At 34.0% G+C, this 23,753-nt stretch overlaps 1 protein-coding gene across 4 annotated transcripts in view; it reads left to right on the top strand.

Moving 5' to 3' along the window:
* Mgat4a (alpha-1,3-mannosyl-glycoprotein 4-beta-N-acetylglucosaminyltransferase a) overlaps positions 1–23,304 on the top strand; it is a 327,777-nt gene extending 304,473 nt beyond the window's left edge. For 2 of the 4 annotated variants that reach the window (XM_088234174.1, XM_088234173.1), the window contains 7 exons: positions 2,709–2,876; positions 8,669–8,990; positions 11,694–12,138; positions 13,767–13,874; positions 15,678–15,874; positions 18,235–18,478; positions 22,939–23,304. In XM_088234174.1, coding sequence (XP_088090300.1) covers positions 2,709–2,876; positions 8,669–8,990; positions 11,694–12,138; positions 13,767–13,874; positions 15,678–15,874; positions 18,235–18,478; positions 22,939–22,968 — 1,514 coding nt within the window. In that variant the 3' untranslated portion in view covers positions 22,969–23,304. Of the gene's footprint in view, positions 1–2,708; positions 2,877–8,668; positions 8,991–11,693; positions 12,139–13,766; positions 13,875–15,677; positions 15,875–18,234; positions 18,479–22,938 lie in introns of those variants that run through there. The other 2 variants (XR_015823722.1, XM_088234175.1) reach the window with 2 other exon arrangements.
* The last annotated feature ends 449 nt before the right edge of the window (positions 23,305–23,753 follow it).

The following is a 23,753-nucleotide window of genomic DNA, read 5'->3' as shown; positions in this document are numbered from 1 at the left end:
GCAGATAACATAGTGGTCATAAGTAAAGACACGGATGAACTAGGCAAAATAATTATGGAACTACATGAGGCTTCAAAAAAGATTGATTTGGTGATGAATATTCATAAAACAAAGATTGTGAATCCAGCTAAGAAATACATTTTCATAAACAATAATAAAATCGAAATTGTGGATGAATACATATATCTAGGGCACCAAGACAAACTTGGTAAAGATAATCAGACAGCGGAGTTGCCAAGAAGAATAAGGCTAGGTTGGGCTGCTTTCGGCAAGCTAAAATATATTTTTTTAAATCAACAAGTCGCAGTATGCTTAAAAAGACAGGTATATGAATCGTGTATATTGCCGGTGACGACAAACAGACTAAGTAGAAATCATGTATGTGCCACAGAAAAGTAACCAGAAACTTAAATCTACGCAACGATCCATGGAAACACAGACCCTCGGGGTGATTTTAATTTTGCTACACCACGTATTAAAATAACTTATCTGAATTATGTTTTTTGACATGTATAAATTTTTATTATGTATTTTTTTTAAATTAAGGAGTTACCTATTTTTTTGCCTTGCTTATTATGTACAAGGCTTATATTAACTGCAAAATGTATGTGCCTTCTTATTTATCTGACTATAGTGTTAGGATCTGGTGGTGAAAACTCATACAGGAGAAGCCAGACTATTGACAGGCATCAACAGACTTTCCGTTCCACTTTGAGAGCGTTCGGCATTTTGTGTCCTATTTTTATTTATTTCAACAATCACCTTTACTGTTTTGACCATGTATGATATTACCGCATGCGATAAGTTCTTATGACTTATTTTTGTTACTATATCTTCTAGGTCCTCATCCAGACTTCTTCATCGCGCCTCTAGCTGCATTCGCTCTAAGCTGAAAATAGGACAATGCATCAACAAATAATGAGGGACATCTTGAGGTGTCACATCATCACATGGACAGCTATTGATTTCTGAGAGCTTAAAACGGTGAAGATAGCTCATAAAACCTCCGTGGCCTATAAGGATTTAAGTCAGTTCGTAGCCAACTTGCTGCGTTTTCTTGAAATCAAAAGCATGAAAGATTGTTGGAAAAAATATTTTAGTTACCTGTCCGGTAGTTTCACGTAAATACCGGTCGTTCCAGAGCTCAAGAGTTCTGTCATAAATCTGTCAAAATTAGGAGCTGTTTTCTTGAGAGTAGCTTCTCGAGCCTTTTCATCTGCCTTTTCATTGCCTTGAATTCCGCAGTGGCCTCTTATCTATCCGATATACACATTCTGTGATCTGGATTTTAATTTTTGTATATGAATGTCCATAATAAGAGGGTTGACTGAATTTCGATCAGCTATTGTTTGGACCCCTGATTTACAATCTGTCAAAACCGTTAATTGCTTCCACCGGTTTGGTGGTTTGTTTAAGGCATAAACTAAAGCTTCTATGATTGCAAATATTTCCGCCTGAAAAACAGAGCAGAAATCATCAAGTTTCAGCTTTCTTGCTGGCAGCTCTCTAATGCCATCAAAGGGTACAAATGCTGCACCTACCTTATCGTTTAAGAGACTCCCGTCAGTAAATATTCTTAACTCTCTGCACCATTTCCGGTAAAGTTTCGTCATTGTAGCCAAGATCAATCTGGTGGCGCTCAGCAGGATGCAGTAATAAGAAAAAAGTTTCTGGTTCCCTGGTAATATCTGTCATTTGGCAGGTTCTGTATAGTGACGCTGTTTTTTACGTCATAAAAAATGCAAGTTCTCTAATCCTTAGATCAAGGGGCATAGATCCACTCAAAATTTGAGTAAATACTAAGGATATCGTTATCGATATCGTATTTAGTATATTAATGTGTCATAATATTTTAGTACAGAAAAGTCCCGACTTTACGTGGAGTTTTCTAACAAGTCTGGACATAAAAATTAATAATGTTGCTTTAGTAAAACTATGTATTAAGTAAAAAAAATAAATGATAATAGGCTTAATAAGAAATGAAGAAATAGAGCGCCGAACCGGAGTCGTATATATCATGGATCGTGCAGAAAAATGGCAGTGGGCAGGTTGCTCGGCGAGACAATATGATGGCAGGTGGACATAAATAGGAAAATAAAGTGGAGACCATGAGCAAACAAAAAAAGTGTTAGAAGGCCACAAAAACATGGATACATGAATGACATTGCCTCGATAAACATGGATAGTAAAAGCGGATGATAGGAAGGAATGGGGACGTTCGGAAGAGACCTTTATTCAGCAGTGTAAAAGGCTGAAGAAGTATACATATTATGAAGTATTCAAATTTAATATTCTCGAATACCTGATCTGTGACAGTAATCGTTATCTCAAATAATATGCATTTCATGTACAAATTTAAAAACTTGATCGTAATGTTTTTCAACCATAAACAATTGCTTCGCAAGGCTCTGGGTGCGCTGGAATAATTATTTATTTATTTAGCACTTTAAATACATATACAATTTATATCCGTATAAGGGCGGGCATATTGCATCCGCAGCGGCTGAACGCGAATCTTACACACGTGTATAACTAAAATGATTGAGCGAAACGTTTCCTCTATTTTTACTCGTGATGTGGTGGTTTTTTACATGTCAACTATTTTTGTATTTTTATTTGTATTGTCTTTTGCACTCGGTATTGACAGTTTGCTGTGTCGGTGCTCGTAGATATTCTTTGTTTATTAAATGGTGATGTTTTGGTTGCAGACATGTCGCACGAGGTGGCGCTGGTGCAGCGGCTGGCCGAGCTGCAGGTGCGACTTCAGTACCTGGAGGCCGTGTACCGCTCGCGGGCTGAGGACGCCCCCCGCGCTCCGCCCCCACCCGGGGCGGAGCCCCCGCCCGCCGTGCGCGCCCTCCTCAATAATATGACCGGTAGGTTGCATCTAGTGCCTCATCAGCACTATAGTGACTATCACCTCGTCAACATGAGTTCGCATCTAAAACCTCTATCTCTGTTGAGGTATTCATATATATATATAAATATATATATTGATTCATTCTCTCTACTCTCTCTTACAATCCGAACTTTTTAAAAATTTCAAAGAATTGCTTTGTTTTCAAAACTAAAGTGGGTGGCACAAATACGTCGTGAAATTAATCTGTCGATTTTATTATCGAGACGCCGGCAATTTCCAATCGAATGATTAATTTAGTTCTATTGAAAGAGTGGAAGAAGAAAACCGATCAATTATTTTACCTTCCTTTTGGATACTGACACTCCCTTGTTTACAGAAACCGTCACAAAAGAGCTTTTTAAGATGCTTTTTATTTGATTATGTCTTAAAAAGATAAACAGTTTCACTTTTTTTTTAATGCATAGGTGCTTGTAGGTATAAAATTAAAACGTGTGATTTTATTAATTTTAAATGGAATAACGATTCGCATAATTATTCATACCAGAATCGATTAATAGTCGGTTATGAAAAAATAATATTGCAAAACCATACACATTTTATTATGTTCTGAGCCCGTATTGTGCCCCAATTTATTTTCGTAAGTTCGTTCGTTTCTCGTAGTTCATCTCACTCTAACGCATTAAAAATCGTATTTTGCCCTCGTTCCCGCTCATATGATACGACTGAATTTACGAAACGAATTAGTCAAGAAATAAGGTCCCCCGATAAATAATCGAATGATGAAAGAATCGGTTTTCAGAAATTTGGCCACACAATAAATGTAAACAGAAACTTTTTTTTAAGGTCTAAACAATTTCTTTGGATATCTATTGTACAATAAAAATAGTTATACGTGTAAAAAAATATATATATAGGATAGTTATATCCATAAATAATTCAAAACGCTTAAATAGATCTGTCATTGAGAGGATACACTGTTTGACTTTTCCTCATATAAACGCACTCCCGTATTCTGTCCCTGGATTATGGCACTAGAACAGTGGTCAGCAAACTTATTTACCAAAAGACCCGAAAATCAGCAGTACAACAGTAAAGATTTCTTTTGAAAGCCAACGTACCTTATTATGCGGCAGGAGATCTAGTTATTCACTCTGCATGTCAACTAAAACAAATATGAATCAGCGATGATGAAGAGCTTTGGCTAAATCGTGTTGATCAATTCGAAAACATTGCATTTTTGAAAATGTCTACACACAAAGTGCTCTTTAGTGAATGATGCAATAGGAAACGTGTATCTCGTGATCAATGTTTGCCTTCAAAATAAGAATAAACCTTTTCTCTCTCGGTCATACTTTACGGCCAGCATTTGCAATATCCAACAAAATAGTATGGTTTACTTATAAACTCATCTGAAACACAAATTATGTGTGCGGGTAGTCAAAGAGTGCTTAGTAAGTTAGACGTATATTCTCTTAATCCTCTTAATGTCGCTGATACCAATATCCAATACAGGAAATCTATAAAAAATCTAGAAGTATTAATGGATGAACATCTATGCTGACGAGCTCATACTAATAAATTAGGCAGCAAATTATTTTTCATTCTGCACTCAAATAGAAGGTTGCAAAAATTCGTTTACTACTCTAAACTAGCAGATAACGACTGTTATTTTTTATACGTTTTTTCCATAGATTTTTTTTTACTATTTATTCGTCTCCAAAATAGGCAATCCGCTTATAAATTAATAAACCCAATAGTCACGTCCATCTGTTTTTTTTTTTTTTTTAATTACACCACAACGGGCTAGGAGGCCCGGCTCAATTGCAGTGGTGAATTGTTGCACAAAATATCCAGGCTTGAGAAAAATCACATTTTGAATTTTCGTATTCTCACCGGGAATCGAATCCGGAACCTTCCGTGCGTGAGTCAAGCGTTTTAGCCACTACATCACGGAGGCCGCCTATTATGTCATATTTATATTACGCCTTCATATATTATTATGAATAATACGTACGTTGATTAGTAGTTAGTTAGTATTGGTTAATAGTGATTCCCGGTTATTTTCAAAGTTGATGAATTAAACTTGTGTTATTTCTTTTTTATCAAAAGAATGCCAGAACATCACCAAACAATAAAAAAACGTTTTTAACGTAAGTATTTTCTGCTCGAATTTAGTACCTATTTCAACGATTAGTAATTATTACTTTATAATAAATCTTAAAATTACGATAAACGTAAAATTTACATTAATTATGGTGATCTCACCGGGAATCGAACCCGGAACTCTTTGTGTTGTCATCGAAGTTAAGTATAAAAAACACAGGAACAAATTTAAGATTTTTGAGCAGAAATCAACCGTATATGGAACAAATAATAAAAATATAGACCACGAATAATACTATTTTGTATAAAAAACATGCCCTGTATCGTTAATTTCAGCACTTATAAAGTCAAATACTTTTTATGTTTAAATATGACCACAGTTCACTATATTTTTACAGAAAACAAAAGTCATAAACAAGCAAACACAAAGTAAATTAAAAACCTAATTCAATAATATAAAATTGAATTTTAACCGGGCGTATGAATAAAACCTAAAAATATTTGACAGCACATTCCGTATGTATACGCGCCGATAGTTAATAAATTACATAAGAAACGGAAAAGACTGCCAACTTTGTAGAACGTTGTCTCTGTCACCCCAGTCCGGTGTAAAATAATTCATGAATTACGAGTACTGAGAGAGACAGCTCTTTAGGACGCATGTGTCACGGATCACATCAACCCAAGCTTTAGAGATCGAATTGTAACAGATGAAAATGAATCCAATTTATTCAAAGAATAGAGCTCAAATTCCTATCCGCCAATTTAGTCGAATGTTCAACACAGCACTGCACAATGAAATAACACAGAGTGGAATTATTAATAATTATTTTTTAAATTATTTCATTTATCAATTGGTAGGTAAACACACGAAACAGTACACCACGAGGCCGACTAATCTTCTCTCGATTTCTTTTAGCAAAATTTTCACACCCGAGTAGAAACTATATAAATAAAACCAAAAAATAAAATAATAAATAAGTATCCAGTGTCCACCCACCCTAATTTTACCGGACCGAGTGGTTTGGCACGATACGTGTGAAGCGGGCCCGTACACGACAGACACAATGAATCATTTTTAGAATAATAATATAAAAGATGCTCACTCGCATGTACAAGCATGACTACTACCCATTCTAGATTACGCTGATGTTTCCATGACTGATTTGAGCTGTGGACAACTCGATAAACTTGAACGACTTCAGAATAAAAATCTAAATCGGTTATTTTTTGGGGTGCGGAAAACAGGAATACGTGACCTCGATTTTTTCAATTTATTTTGGCATAATTAGTCCAACGGGCAGTTGTATTTTTTTCATAGTATCGGGGTGGCATCTGCGAGAATGACGGAAAAATATGTTCAAATACCTATTCATCAAACTGCTCATCAACCGCATATCCTCAAGTAATGGAATACGTGCCCCTTTGCAGGCTTATCCAGTGAAACAGTTAATTACTAAACAATTTAATATCAACATAAATATAAAACAACTTTGTTTTTAACCACTTATTTTTTCTAACGACCGGTTTCAAAGCTACACAAGCTTCTTTATCAAGGTATAATTAAATTAACTAATGAACTGTATCTTATTTTATCTTAACAGTAATTACCAAATATTACATCGAACATATGGAGCTAATAAGTAGAGTATTTTTATCATGTTGTTCTTGTAAAGATGAAAAGTGTAAAGTGAGATGGGTACGATCTTTAAAACTCTACAGGAGTAGACTAAAGGAAATGTTATTTATTATTTTTTTATCATTTCCAAGTTGTCTAATTTTGTTTTCAACATGAAGAACTTTTAATCCAGTGTCTTTATTGACACTATTATTATTTTCTATCGTATGGTTTGCGAATTCAGAAAAAAAAAATATTTAGGCACTTTAAGTGTTCTTTTAGTCTAATATTAAAGTTTCTTTTAGTTTTTTCAATGTAGATTGAATCGCAATAATGACAATTTATTTATTTTATTTTATTTTATTTTATTTGGGATTTTTACAGCAATTACATAAACAAAATAAGTAGAAAAATATTAACAATACTTAAGCCAATTAAAAAAATCCACTGTAAATCTAATGACACATAATATATAAGAAAAGAGTTTGACGTTTGTATTCATGTGTATGTGTAAATGAATGAGGGAGAGGGTGCGTGTGTGTGGCATTTAATTGGCATGCGCCAGATTGATTATATTTAGAGACTTTATCTTTGTGATTTTTTACCAATGCTCATATATTATTATTTGCGTAGAAAGCGGGTATAATGTTTGATGGTCTACCATAGAATTTGAGAATTGTTTACAAAAATTGACATTAATAAAAATAATCCGCCCCCATTGTTTTGGTGGGTTAGCTTTTTTTATTTTGTGGGAGTAGAATTTAAATATTAATTTGTAATTTCGCGTTGTTGTTTTTCGTTTAATATTTTATCAATTAGGTTCTCATTATATCCGTTATTATTAGCAATTTAGATAGTAAAAATGAAATGTAAATAAAATATAATACATATAGGGAAGAGATAATTGCAGGAGACTGCTGCGAGATATTGCATAGATTTATATACTATTAAGCGTTTCCACATATTTAACTTTTATTTTTGCTATTATTTATAATTATAAAAATACGTATATAGTTTTATTCCACTTTTATTTATATATATATATATATTTTTAACCAGTGACCGGGTTTCGTCGTGACCGACATCGTCAGACTGGTGGGAGTTATTTAATAATGTACATACTTCCACTTTCCATTATGTTGTATCCCAACTCAGGGCCTTTGGCCTCATAGAGTTTGGGATACGTTATTATTTTTTGTAATATATATGTATTTGTATGATTAAATGAAATTTAAAAAAATATATATGTATAGATACTACGTATATACTCGTGTATATATATAAATAAATGTAAAACGAACTCCCTCTCCAAACACGAGTTTTCACTCTATTAGAGAGGTAGAAACGTTATTAGCAATTATGTTTGTACCAACCATTTTGCAATTTTATACTTATTTCGTCAATATTTTTTTTCAATAGTTATTTTTTTTTTTAAATCTGTTTTATTGTATAGGGTTTTTTCGAAAATTAGTATCACAGTGGAACATTCATTAATGCATCATTGAATTGAATGCGAAATCTTTATGGGCAATTGAATGATTTGAGGAATTATGGATAATATTTTTTAAATACATGCATATACGCACCCACATATTAAAAAATGTACCATAATTTAATATGTGTGATTATTATTTAGAAACTTCTATGATCTGTCTTTCAACCTTATCTTTATTACGTAATTTAACCATTGTTGACTGTATGTTTCTGTAAAATAAATAAATAATTGTGACTGTGTAATATGTTGGTTTACGGTAGATATCGATACCATATTTTTATTTTTTGTTGTTAAAAACAAGTCAAAAAGGTTTAATTTTTTATCTTTTCCTATTTCTAAAGTTAATTTTATTTCTTTGTGTGTGAATGAATTTAGGAAACTAAGGAATGTCTGAAGTTCTCAGTCCGTCCCTGTTAAAGGGAAAACCAAATCGTCCACATACCACAAATAATAACCACAATGTTAGTGCTTCAAATATAAATTTTACTATTTAATATCTTTGAGAACTACGAGTGTTCTATGAATTCAGCACATGCTCGTACGTGTGTGATTTAAAAAATGTTATTTACGTTTTTTTGAATAATATTTCCAGGTCTCCGGGCGGCCAACGGCCTTAACGAAGCCAACCTGAAGCCTCTCCACTTCCCCACTACGTTCTACTTCCTCCCCCACCTGTTGGACGACCCGCGCAGCGTGCGGCCCGCGTACCTGCTGACGGGCGGCCGCTCCGGAGTGTCCGTGGTGCTGGGCGTGCCCACCGTGCGACGCGACAAGGAGAACTATCTCATGCCCACGCTGCAGAACCTCATCGAGGCCATGAGCTCCGCGGAGGCTTCCGACACCCTCATCATCGTGTTCATCGCCGAGACTGACCTGGAGTTTGTGCTGCAAACAGCCAAACAAATTGAGACCAGGTAAATATATCGACCCCTCCTACGTATATAATATCGCAATCCAAAATTTGTCAATTTCGAGTTTTTAATGTATTTCGTCCAAATATCGACGGTTGAAAGGAAAAAAATATTTAGCGACAATAATTATCGTGGAATCGAAAATAAAATCTACATCGATCAGTTCTACTCTCAAACTTCTATGATCATTTTTATTGTCGCTTAGAAATTTTGTTGATTATTTACAGTATTCGGCAACCAAGCGACTAAAACTTTGAAAAACATTACGTTTTGGTCTTTTTTCTAAACTGTTTATTTTACTTTGTAATTTTTTGCGTTTTCGATAGGAAATATTTTTTTTTTAGTTTCTTTTTTCCGATCTTACGAAAAACTAATAATTGAGTTAGCTGAATTTATTCTCTTAAAAATGTTTTTTTTTTACTTCAGCGTTTTTACACTGCCTTAAAAATTTGAAATTTAGGTATTTTTGACGAGTTCTCATTTACGAAAACAAATCATATGGCAATTTTCTTCCTTCATTTGAAAGATAGTACATTATTTGTTGCTTAGGTATATTTTGCGGGATTATATTTTTTATTTGAAATTTATTCATAAACCTTTACGGATTACATTCATTTAACATTTTTTTATTATTTTTTAAATTCATATTCTATTGTTAATGTTATCTGAGGATTTTGTTTAGTTTTGTCTGGAGTTTATTGTATTATTTCAGTCCCAGGTTTATTAGTTTCGACTGTCCTTGTCTCGTTTTAGAATGTTGTATATGATAAGAAAATGAAGACACAGAACATCGTAGACATCGCACAGAGCAAGAGGCTGTGTCCAATACAAAGATAATTACTCCTTCGAAGTGGTCGAGCAATTCACCTACCTGGGCTACAGTTCAATAGAGAACAATGAGGATCCAGCAGAAATTAGAAAAAGAATCACAGCAGCCATTAAAATATACTTTGCTTTGCTGCCAGTGTTCAAATCTCGTAATGTCCACAGAAAAACCAAAATTACCACGTACAAAACAATTATTCGTACTGTATTACGTACGTATGCCATATGGGTGTGAGGCGCTAATACTGACAGTAAAGATGGCTGAAATGCTGGACACTTTTGAAAGTAAAGTACTCCAAGAATCTGCGGACCAGTAGGAGAGAATAATCAGTAGCATATTCGGTATAATGAAGAACTGTACAATATATACCAGGCCCCAAGCATCTCGGCACATTTGAAGTTGCTTAGATTAAGATGAGCCGGACATCTACAGAGAATGTCTGATTCACGTGTCCCTAAAAGATTAATGAGCAGACACCCAGGTGGAAGGAGATTAGGGGAAAGACCCAGGCTGAGATGGGAGGATGAAGTGAAAAAGGATGCAGTGCAGTTTCTCCAGGTGGCAAATTGGAAGACGGTGGCAGAGGACATATAGAGTTGAAAATGAAAGTTGCAGGAGGCCAAAGCTCGATATGGGCTGTAGCGCCATCGGAGAGAGAGATATGATATTGTTCTGATATTCTCGTATTGTGTCCATGTTTACTACATTGTTTTTCAAGTTTTAGTTCTTCGTTTAGAATTACATCAGTGGCCAATTTTTTAATATTTTTTTAAGATTCTAGTTGAAAGATTTCAGTCATATTTAATTGTTTAGTTTGTTTAAAGAGTTCTTTAGTTGCTGTTAGATAACTTTAACTTGAGTCAAAGCGTAGGTTGAGCCTTTCGGCGCGTATCTTGTATTGTCGTTTGACCGTGCTGCAAAGTGTACTTGGAGTGGCCGTTGGAAACAATACTTGTAAGTCAAGAGTGTGCAATAAAATGTCGCTCAGTTAACATGTGCGTCCCGCGTCTCGCCGCTTGGATACGATATCTGGTATTTTCATTTAAAATTACTGAAATTATACAATAAACTAACTACCAGACAAAACTAAAAATAAGACTCAGACAAAATTTTCAAAAGTGTAAAAATATTATTATCAACAAGAGAGTATGAATAAAAAAGATATATTATTTTTGTAAAGTGAATGTAATAATCCATAAGGGGTAATAAATTTTTTTTTTTTTTTTCTAAAGTGCTATTTTTCTTTGGATGTATTTTACGTTTCAGTTTTTTTATGAGTATGAATTATTGTTGTTTAAATGTCATGGATTAAAAAAAGGATGTTCATTCAAAATGTCGACCTGGATTTGATGAATCCGTGTATAATACACAACCTTGGCAACCAAGGATAGGATATTTAATATTATTACAGATGCTGATGACGTAAATAGAGAAGGTAAAAGTTTGAAGCAGAAAAAGTAAGTACGCTGAAAACTTTCATTTGACCGAAAGACATAGACATTTGAAATACCACATTAATGGAAGAGGAGTAAATTAGGTTTGGCTCCTACTTTATGTGACTTTGATGCGCTAGATCCTAAGAAATCTGTCGTTGCCCCCCCAAGTTACCAAGCCTATTGTCAGTATGTTAGTACTTGGTTACTAATTACGTCAACTTAGACAATGGACGCTGTTATTTCGACCAAAACATCGACAAGAAGCGCAAACAACACAATCAGAAAGAATACTAATGTTCTCGGCATTAATAATTTGTGAATACCCAGGCTCTCATCACATTATTTTAGGATCTCCACGGCCTTGCAGCGCTGCACGCATCTTATCCACAGTAAGTTATTTTCAATTGGAAAGTATTATCTGACCAGAATTATGTTGGATTTCAGGTTTCCGAGTCAAGTAGAATCTGGACTAATAGAAGTCCTATCACCGCCGGAGTCTTACTATCCTGATATGGACAAATTGAGACTTACATTGGGAGATTCTATGGAGCGTGTCAAATGGAGGACGAAACAAAACTTAGACTTCGTTTTCCTCATGTCCTACGCTCAACCCAAAGGAACATTCTACGTCCAGCTCGAAGATGACATATTGGCAAGACACAATTTCATCACTACAATGAAAAATTACGCCATAGAAATCACTTCTAAGAAGCCTAATTGGTTTGTTCTCGATTTCTGTCAGTTGGGTTTCATCGGGAAACTCTTCAAATCGGCGGAACTTCCTTGGGCTATCACTTTTATTCAAATGTTTTTCAATGATAAGCCGGTGGACTGGCTACTGGATTATCTTGTCATTACAAAAATTTGTAATTACGGAGAAAAGGGATCTGTGAGTATTCATTCATTGTTTATATCGAAATTAAATATGAAAAATGATAACCTATTTTTATCTCTTTGGGACTATCTTCACGACTGTATCTAGTATTTTAATCTTTTAAAAATATGTTTAAATGAAATATAACTTGTTTATTTTATTTCCATTAGTTAGTTAATATTACATTTGTATTTCAACACATATTTACAATTATTTTCATTACTATACACTAATTCATAAATCTACATTAAACAAAATATCTTTTTAAAAATATATTCTTTTTAAAATATATTTTTTTTATAAAAACAGTATATTCTACAAATTTGTGAAAGTAAGGGTGAATTTTTATTTTTGGATAACAGTAAATATGCAATATTATATTTGTCACTTCAGATGAACAGGTTCGAAGGAATTAATAATTACTTATTGTGTACTTTTAGGTGTTTCATTTACTTTCAGTCTTTACTGTAGATACTATAAGTATAGAGGTAATTCAATGTGTCACATATAATACTCGTTTACTACCATCACGGCTCTCCCCTGTAGGGACATCTAAAATTTATTTAATGTTTTGCCTTCCTCCCCATTGGTGCAAGGCTTATAATGTTTACTGCAGAGGATGTTACTGGATCTGGCAAAATAATCGGCTGAGGTCTTTATAAGGGACTTGTCAGCATTCACTTTAAGAAGAGGAAACCACAGAAAATTAATTTAGGAGAAGCCGAACTATTGACAAACATCAACAGACCTTCGTGCCCAGCATTTTGTGTCCTTGTGTCCGTTTCAACATTTTTTTCTAGCCATTCAAAGCCTTCATACCATGTATACCTATTACCTTAAAAGATAAGTCCTCATGACTTATTATGGTCACAATATCTACCAGGTCCTGATTCAGACATGTACATCGCGCCTCTAGCTGCATTTTTTGAGCTGTAAAACATATTTAAGTTACCCGTCCATTAGCTTCACAAATACCGGTCGTCACAGAGCTTCAGGGTTCTGCTTTTTTATTATAATATTTTTGGCTAAATCAGGGGAAGCTTTCTCGAGGGTCCAATTATCCACCCGATATATGCATTCTCTGATATGGATTTTAGTTTCTGTATAACAGTGTGAATAATTGTTCGTAACAGTAGGGTTGACTAAATTTCGATCAGCTATTGCTTGGACCCCTGGTTTACAATCTGTCAACATCGTTATTTGTTTCCATCTGTTTGGCAGGGCATAAACTAGAGCTTCTCTGATATTCCACCTGAAACACTGAGCAGAAATCATCAAGTTTTTACTTTATTGCCGGCAGTTCTCTCATGCCGTCGAAGGGTATAAATATTGCACCTTCCCTATGCAGTATGTAGAGTAAAATTGTGTATGTTTTCATGCTTTATATTATCAAACAAGAAATTCAAATTAGGTGTCCATGGAATTAAATGTCCCGATTATTTTCCTTTTGAATATTGCTTTTTGGTTATATAAATTATTGGAAAATTTTGTAAATATTATTTTCAATAGAACCTAAAATACGATTTTCTTTAAAATAGATATTGCAGCTATTGATATATTTATGCTTTATAATTAAACATAAGTGATAAAACATGTTTGCTTATCCTATTTTAAGATGGTTTTTGTAATGCTTACCTTTGCAGAAACAGTGCAGATTGGATAAAGCCCAAGTATGGGTTCACTATAAACCTTCACTTTTCCAACATATCGGGACATATTCATCCCTCAAAGGAAAAATTCAAAGGTTAAAGGTAAAATAATGTTTTCAGTCCAATATATTGTCATTAATAATATAACATAATATATAGCATAATAAAGGTATTCATAATAAACATTAAAAAATGTTATTCGCATTCATATTCTCTTCTGCTTGTTTATATAATTATCTTTCATTATGTAAATAGAATACCCATACTATGTTGATTTTAATACATAATTAATTTATTGATTGACTATCCCTTGCCTTGAGTCCCCTCATTCATCAAGCGCCATTATATTCTTCATTTAAAGCATGGGTCGGCAACCTTTTGTTGCAAGACGGCCAAATATTTTATGTGGTGATCAGTGCGGGCCGCACTTAAGCCATATGTTATAAAAGTATACCTAGAATATTTATGTACTTATATTTTTGTTTTAAAAATGAAATGTTCGTTATATATTAATTCGACATTTAATGTAGTTAGTAAAATCAATGAGATTTTTGTGACTGCATCTGACTTGGTTGTCTTTTTTACATAAGCTTGCATTTTTTTAAAATGGAAATCTGCTATCGATCATTTCACTAATATACCAACTGTCGATACGTCCTGGCTGGTCACTTACATACAGTGTCCATTTTTTTCAATTGTACTGTACCGGAGGTTGGCAACCATCATTCTGAACTCGTCACGATCCTGTTTCAGTCTGATCAGCGCCACTGCATCCGACATACGTAGGGTTACCATTCGTCCCGATGTATCCGGACTGTCGCCGTTATTGAGCTCTCTATGCCGACGTTCCGATGAAACCTATGTCCCGATTTAAACTTACAGTGTGCAGCACCTCTTTTAATTAACAAAAAATCTTCCACGGCCGTACTGACTACCAAATAGTGGATTAGGTGGCAACAGCTTTCAGTAATTTATGTTTCTAAAGAACTTCATAGAGGCTGAACTTGCCTCGATAGAGTGGAAGTCGATAAGTTCTGTGGAAGTAAAGTGGATTTATTTTTGTTGAAATGATAAGAGTATTTATTTTCAATTCCTGCCTTATTCTATTGTGGTATAAGTAATCTCATCGGTGTCGGGCAAGTGCAGCGGATTGATGAAAGAATTCGTCTGCTGCCAGGGACTGTAGAATCAATATTGCAGTATCAGGTATTAATATTAGATGACTTGTACGGATTTCGACAGATACGTAAAAGGGAAAGAACTGCTCAAAGTAAAATCATCAAAAAAGTATAGTCAGTATGTACTTCTTCCACGAGAAACACCACGTAAAATGTAAGAAAATGATTTATTTAATGTTTAAAAAAATATATCATTAAATGGCCTTTATTATTACTACCTAATCTTCCCATCCCAGAACGCCCCGACGAAACCCTAGCAAAATCTGACAATTATATCTATTGGCTAACCCTTGATTATTATTTGATTAGTTTAGCTTTTCAGTAACAATACGGAACATTATTTTTTTAATTTCCACATACTCGTACATACCATTTTCAAAGGACGCTTATTAAAATATACCAAACTGGTTACAATTATTCTAGGCATGGTTTTTGTATCGATTTGCTTTTTTTCATTTAGCATGAAGAAAATTCTTAGTAATAATACATACGTTTCTAATATACTGATGTTTATTGTAAATGTTTTGATAAAAATATCAATGATTGGTTTGATTGAGTTTTCTTTTCTCATCAATTAACTAAACCACTACATTTTATAGATATTTTTATTAAAATCATTTACTCTCTATCATGTAATGTAATTTTTATCTGCACCCTAATGCTTATGCTACTAATACATACGTGGAAGCATGTTTATTTTATTTCCATATATGATTTTACTTTTTAGGATAAACAATTTGGTAAGGTCCCCCTATTTTTCCCGCACATCAATCCGCCACTGGCCCTCCTCACTTGCAATATTAAGGCGTACAAACAATACACTCCACAAAAGGCTTATCAGGGAGAGACATACTTCTGGGGACTTGTGCCACAGCAAGGGGACCATATGATATACACATTCCAAAGTCCCATCATGCTTTCGAGGTATTTCATGTACACATCAATAACAACATTTCTTTCAATGTGTTTATGTCCGCAATTCTTATACAAATATTTTCAGTTTAAAAGGAAATGAACCAATATTTTGAGCATTTAAAATGTATGTTAATATATTACATATGACCCAAGTTTATAAGCTACGTATGTATATGATCACAATTTATAAGTAAAATGCATCCATTTCATTTGATCTTCGTCTCGGTGAACCCCTTGATCTCTGTGCAACGTATGGAGCGCAGTGCTTTACCACTGTCCATGTGGCCTCCATAAATCAAATTAGGTTTTGTTATTTTATTTCTTATCTAAATGGAGACTTTCTCCATATCGTTTAGGGTTTCAGTAAAAGGTTTTGAGCATGTAGCTTGTGCTAGTGGGTCGAGCTAGTTGTTCCTCGTAGTCATTACATATAATTATTTTCATTCTGATGCACAAGTAATATTTAGTGGACGTGTAATTTTGCCTTAAAAGCTGACTCAATCGAGGGTAACTTGGAGTGTTTATTAGTGATGATGCTTATTATCAATTTTATGTAGTATTTGATATGAACTTAGCTTACTATGTCCAAAATGCAAATTTTATATTTAGATTATTAGAACTCCTATCGTATTAACACACTTTATGCGGGCTTCGCTACAATGCAATTGGTACACGCAGGGGGCGAAAATCAGCAAAACAAACTGCTTTTATAAAAATCGCTCTATCTCCTAAAACATCAGTTATTTTTTAATCAGATTTTGAATGCACACTCACTATATACTGCTTATCATTATCTAATAAGAGGAAGTAGAAGTCAAATATACTTATAACACCTCATAAAAAATAAAAAACATAGGTGTTTGTCTATATTCGCATTCGCGGCATATAACGATAAACAAACAACAATCCATATCATAAAAAATACAATCCAAAAATGTCGCCTTTCGCCAATCATTTAAAATAATGCGTCAAAAGATGACGGATATAATTGTCAACCCATTGACTAAACAAATTATTTTACGCACAAGCTCTCATGTTTCTCATAAGAGCTATGCAAGAATATGTGCATATGTAAATTAAACGACAGCTTACCTTTCTTTTTATATTAATGTGTGTAATTTAAAGCATTGACAATACTCAGGCGAAACAATCTAACAGATCTACCTTTCATACATTTTGAGTGGAGCAGGCACAGCGGCTATTTCTACTCTACCAGTCAGGCGTGCGGATAGAACTATCTGTCCCGCATAAAGTGTGTTTGGATAGTTTTTATTTAAAGCACATCTTTTCATTATATTATGTTAAAAGTTAGTTTCTATGCTTTTCTGGAATTCGGATACTAAACATATTTCTATCATAGTATACTTTTAAAAATTATTTTTTGTAAAAAATTAAAATACATACGTCTGTTAAATACATGTGAAGTCCTTTTTGCGCCATATTTCTAACATTTTATGTATATTTGTAAACCTGCGAATATCTGAGGAACTGAGGGCCATAGAAGCTTTAGCCACTTTTGAACAACTATTCTTGGTCAAGCGGCTTTTGTGATCATTATTTTTAAAGACTTAGTGAAAGTGAAATTAATACGTAACAATTCAGTAGTATAAAAATGTTTATTTTTCTGTATTAACAAATTCAAAAGCCATTTCACCAACAATTTCCTAATGTTACTAAACATTTTCCCTGCGAGTGTCATGATATCATCACGACACTTCAATATGTATATGCTCTTAATTGCGAGCGTCATCTCACGATGGCTCTTATTGTGTACGCATTTCACACTAGATATGAATTATTTCGCTTTGTGAGGAATGCATAGAGTTTTGTCTTTCAACATCAATTTGAATTTGTTATTTGGTTTCATTGAAGATTCAGGTAACAATGTACGTTTGTTTATTTACATGTTAAGGTACTCAAAATAATTATGATTCCAATCAATTTTATGTAAAGTTTCATGTCTTGTCATATTTTGAGACTCGATCAGTTGTCATCATTGTTGGAAGTATTGACACAAGGGCATGATGTATTAATTTGGTTAAACACTTTGTTTCTCGTCCCTCCATACCTTATTTTATGTATTTTTTATTTGTCATTAAAATTTATTAATTTTGTAATGAAATAATATGAATCTGACCTTTTCCAAGCGTCTTTGTGATATATGTACTCTCTAATATGCATGGCGAAAATGAATTATCAGGACCCTTTATATTCCTGACCTATGTATTGTAATTTTTTTGCACAAGTATCTTATGAACTTTGATTTCGAAACCCCATTTTGCGATTATACATTGACATGCTTTTGTGAAAAATAAAATATCTCCAATGTTAATTATTGAAATATCTATGATTCTGCTAATTGTTTTTAGATTTCTTCTGCGCAGTGGTAATGTTGAACATCTCTCGGACAAATTCTACAACACCTCAGTTGAAGTCATGCCATTGAAGAGTCAGCCATCTCACCCGAACTCTACTTCTGATGGGTATATTGTTGTCGGACGATTTGACAATTTAGGATTAGCCGAGGGAACAGTCGATCTCTCTATTGGAAAAGTACTTTCTGTGAGACTTAAAGTTCACAGTGAAAGTGAGCACTGGGTTATTTTGAGTGAAGTTAGTATTTCCTATAATGTACAATATCCATACCGCCCTATAACTAGGTAGTATTTTGAACAAACTTTCTTTTGGCAGGAAATAGCATTAAACTGGCATTCCAAATTTCACATTGCAAGTTTTATTGAGTCGAATGTTCTTTATTACTAGAATTTCCAATACACAAACCGGCCACATGATATCCGATAGAGAATGGCCCATTTCACATGCATTATTCAAATCCACATGGCATGGTAAAATTAAGGTGGATTTGCATTTATTGTATTTTTTTGTATTCATTTAAAATTTATTCAGCGGCTATTCTCGGGTAAAAATCCTCCAAAAAGAAATCAAATGGAGATAAGTCGGCCTCATGGTGTACTGGTTATTTCGTTTGCCTGGCATTAAATAAATCTACACTGGCTACGTTTTCCACAGAGGGTCGAATACAAACTCTGTTGGCTTATGTATAAGTCACTGCACAACTCGGCTCCGGAATATCTAAGGGAACTATGCATTCCAGATGAACTAGCTGACAGGCATCTCACGCTTAGATCAGCTACGTCTACGGCGAGAGGAAAAGTTATTATACCTCTACGCAAACAGCGCACTAAATTTGGTGAACGCGCATTTGCGGTCGCAGGCCCTATGGCATGGAATGCTCTCCCAGCAGAGGTGCGGGGCTGTGAAAGTGAAGTGATATTTCGGAAAAAACTTAATACCCACTTGTTCTCTAAATCATTTGAATAAATCCGTAGCACGTGACAACAAAATAAATTATTTTAATTAAATTACAAATTTAAAAGCTTCAATTAAATTAACTTAACAATAGAATCACCATGTAAAGCGCCCTTGAGGTATTTTATTACGAAAATGGCGCCATATAAGTTATCCATAATAAATAAATAAATAAATAAGTATAATAAAAAAATATAGTAAAACATTTTTTTTTTTACTTACTTGTGTTTCCAATAAATTGAAGAGTGATTTTTTCAAAGTGGTCTAAGTCAAGAAAGATTGTTTAGAGGAAAACAGGTTTATTAGATCAAGTGATTTTTTTAATATTACATATCAAAGTCACTCAATTTTAAACTGGTACAAAAAGACAGTTCGAACGCTTCTAGCTGTTGGTTGAGCTGCAGTTTAAATTTCTAATAAGTGGCTCCCTCGGTACATTGTGAGTTTCGCTTGAATCATAAGTGTGCGCGACGCTTTGCAGAAAATTAAATATCAGGTCAGCTGACTCAGCGTGTTAGCGTTGACTCGGTGAACCATACATTTATTTGTGTTTGAAAATATATTATGAATGTAATTGAATTTCGTGAAACGGCTACAAACTGGCTACAATGTACACATTTTACTTTTGAGTTATTTATTTTGGAAATATTATTCCAGACATTTTTTTTTACCGGCTATTATGATTGCAATATTCTTGACATAGTGCGTAACCCCGCATAGCAACTGACTGCTTAGGCAAAGATCGACCCGTGTAAACTGTAAATCCCCATTCCTCATAAGCCATCACGGCGTGCTTCATAAATTGCCAGTAAATCCGATTTGAGCCGAACGGTGCGACATGTATCGTTCGGCTCACTGCCATAGCCGTTTCGCACCTGTGCTTACAGCAGTCGCGTGAAATAATGTGAGCTGACTTGTCAGCCGGTTCAAAACTCCAGCTCGAGTACTTGAGCTGCGTGCTGACCTGCTGCTCAAAAAATAATCTCGAGTTACCCATGATGTCAGAGTGATTTTAGACTCGAGTCATGCAATCGGATCAATTAAATACACAACAATATTTTGAGTTTGTCCAAATTTTTGTAGACAAGGACTGGATTCAACTCCCTGGGGAGCTGTTTATATTAACATATTACAACAGAGATGAAGAACATTTAAGAGAAGGTAATATAGAAGTCTAGGCATCTACAGGGCTTATGACCTGTCAATGGCTGGTTTAAGTGGCCACTTTACACACTGTGTAACATTCACCATTCTGCCTATATTTGAACATCTATATTCCTTCAATTCTTTCATCTGTTGATGTTTGTGAAGTTAAAGAGCTGAAACCTTTATTTATGCGGGTGAGATTCATCTAATTGAATTATTTCACCTACATACTAGGCAACGCCTGAAAATATTATTTTTTCAATTTCTATACTTCTTCATGGACCAGGTAATTTATCAACAATATTTTGAGTTTGTCCAAATTTTTGTAGACAAGGACTGGATTCAACTCCCCGGGGAGCTGTTTATATTAACATATTACAACAGAGATGAGCCCTGTAGATGCCTAGACTTCTATATTACCTTCTCTTAAATGTTCTTCATCTCTGTTGTAATATGTTAATTAAATACACTTTGGTAATTTGACATCATCAAAATGTGAAATTAAAAAATGTATAATATTGGACTTAGTGAACAAATCTTCTCGCTGGTTATGCAGATTATAATTATTGTAATAAAGTAAATTAAAACAACTTTGTTTTTAACCATTTATTTTTTACTTTTTCTACCGACCGATTTCAAAGCTATACAATAAAGTGGTTCATTTTTTGGAAATTAAAAACGGCCCTATGTGGAAAAGATGTTCTATGGCCTACAGATTAAGAGAAAAAGAAACTAAAAAATATATATCGTTTTAGTGCAAAACTAGTTCAAGTACATAGACTCACACAATATAATAGTAATTTATTTAGCGGGAACAGCGGTCGTCCATTCTATTCTGACGGCCGCTCGCTCAGTTTGATGTAGTTTCACAAACTGATTTGAGAGGGTACGGGGAAAGGGTTAGTTATCAAAGCCATCGTTATATCTTATTTAATTAATAATAATAATTTGTGCATATAATTTGTTTGCAGAAAAACCGTCATTTAGTATCCAAAATCATCTTACCAAAACATGTCTTTTTAAAAAAAATCTAAAATTCAAATTTTTTTCCCCATATGGCCATTTTGATAAAAAAAAAATTTTTCTCCATTTAATATCAATCTACCCTACTATACAAGCTTCTTTATCAAGGTATACTTAACTAATAAAAAAAATAATATAAATATTGGCATTCAATGGCATTCTTACATTGAAAATCATAATTTCTGGCTTAAGACTGTTTGAAAAATCACTCTTCAACTACATCACACTTTGAAATACCATTTTAGTACCCGCCTTATACTTACTTTATATATATTTAGTATTCGTATTAGATTTTCTGATTATGTATGTAGGTACATTTGTAGCAGTTAGCTTTGTATAGTTAGCAAGGTATATTGTATTTCGAAAATGGCATTATATAAGTTATCCACAATAATAATAGCCAATTAGCTGCTCAAGTAGTAAGGATGTAGGTGTTTTAAACAAATGTTTCGTTAACACACTCTAGACATCCTGTTAGGATTTGTTTAGAAATCATTGAGAGAAAAAATTGCAAATCCGAAACCAAACGCATTATCATTAATAATACCTAGTAAAATAACTATAGTTAAATCTTTAAAATGATTTATGAAAACCTTTCAAGTCTTTTTATTGAATCAAAGCATATTTGATGATTATTGAAAAACCCACAAAAAATTGTTAATAAATTATACTAAAAAAAGAACAATGGTGGATAGGTTTTCTTGTATTAAAATAAATTCGGAATTTAAAACAATTTAATTGTTTACTGTAACGTACGCGTACTACGTTTGCTGGTTCGTCACTGCCCCTCTACCGCTGTCAGGCTTCCCGGCGTAAACCGTAGGCCACCCGCCCAGGCGGGGACAAAAGGCAAAGCCAGATGGTAGGAGTGCGACGGCGCCGACCACAAGTCAACCTCAATAGCCCTGAAAAAGACCTTCCACCCGGTCTGAGCAGTGTAGAGAGGCAAACGCTGTCGGCAGGCAGAGTGGATGCGATGAACACCAGGGCGAGAGATGGAAATGAAACTGCTCAGAGACTAGAGCTCAACTGATTTATTGCTCACAAAATTACACATTACAAAGGGTCGCGCATCGCGTTTAGACCTTAGATAGTGCGCTCCGTAACGCCGTGCAAAGTGGACCGGGGGCGAGAGTGTCGTACTACCTCCCTCACTCCAAGTCCTATATCGGCCGCAGCACTTGTAAATAGTGACCGGCAGCGCCTGTACGGGCTGTTTTGCAATGTCTATATATTTTGTTATTTCTTTATGATCGCAACGCACGGAACCCACGAATACAATGAATATTGCATACAGTAAAAACAAATTAATATATCAGTTTTTTTATATCCTACTCCATATCTCCCCAGTAATGCTAAAGCCAGACTAGAAAGCGAACCTCTGTCTATTAAGGGTCCAGCACTTAGCTTACAGATACGGGGGTCCCTAGCTAGGACTTCCTACTCTCAATTCTGGTGTAGTGTGCACTTTGTTGAACTGTTATTGGCTACAGATTTTGATTTCAAATGCGATGGAGCAGTAAAATAAAAAAACTGTTTTTTTCTTTTTTTTAAAATCGATTCCTTTTTTTCAGATACATTTTGAAGAATTAAAGCAAAGCTGACCAATTGATTTGGGAACAATGGGAAGATTGACCTTTCCCCTTTCTAATGCATTTCATCCCGGGATATTCAAAGTGTTTTACCCCAGCTCCATATAAGGCAGCACAGTTATTCATCCATAATTATTATAATACCATGTATGCATCAATGTATAAATCTTGCACATTTGTCCAGCATAATAATATTTACTTCTTGCGCATTTACATAATACCAACGAGTTTCGGAGTGTGGTTACCTTTGTAATAGATACATATATTAGAATTACAGGGTTTTCTGTCACAAAATAGTGAAGCTGTTTGGAAGATAATATCGTTTGTGAGAGACAGTGATACAAAAAATTCTGAACTAAAACATTAAAAAGGAATTGCTAGTCTTATTTATTGAATTCACACAGTGATTTTGAGTGTCCCCTTTCTGGCTTATGAAAGGATTAAATTACATAAGTATACTAACATTATTTTGTACTTTCATTTTTGGTCAAAGTACATTCAATTTGGCTAGTCACTCATATTTGGATAAAAGGATTATCTTATGCCATTAAATATTTTTTTATTCATACAATAATTCATTTGGATATTCTAAAATATATTTCTTAAAGTCAGTATTCTTGTAAAAAAGTTCTAACATACTAAATTAATATTATTTTTCTTCCTATGGTTATATTATTGTATAAGACTAATAAATTATCGTGAAAGTAATTTAGCATTCGGATCCATTTATGCCTTTCTACTTCCTTACAGAAATAATGTATTGTTTAAAATAAAGATTTTTTTGAATGTTTAAATTG

This window comes from Micrasema longulum, unplaced genomic scaffold (assembly GCF_059751315.1).
Source record: "Micrasema longulum isolate JH-2025_06_02 unplaced genomic scaffold, ASM5975131v1 h1tg001211l, whole genome shotgun sequence".
Taxonomy (NCBI): domain Eukaryota; kingdom Metazoa; phylum Arthropoda; class Insecta; order Trichoptera; family Brachycentridae; genus Micrasema; species Micrasema longulum.
This window is presented reverse-complemented; position numbering and strand designations above follow the sequence as displayed.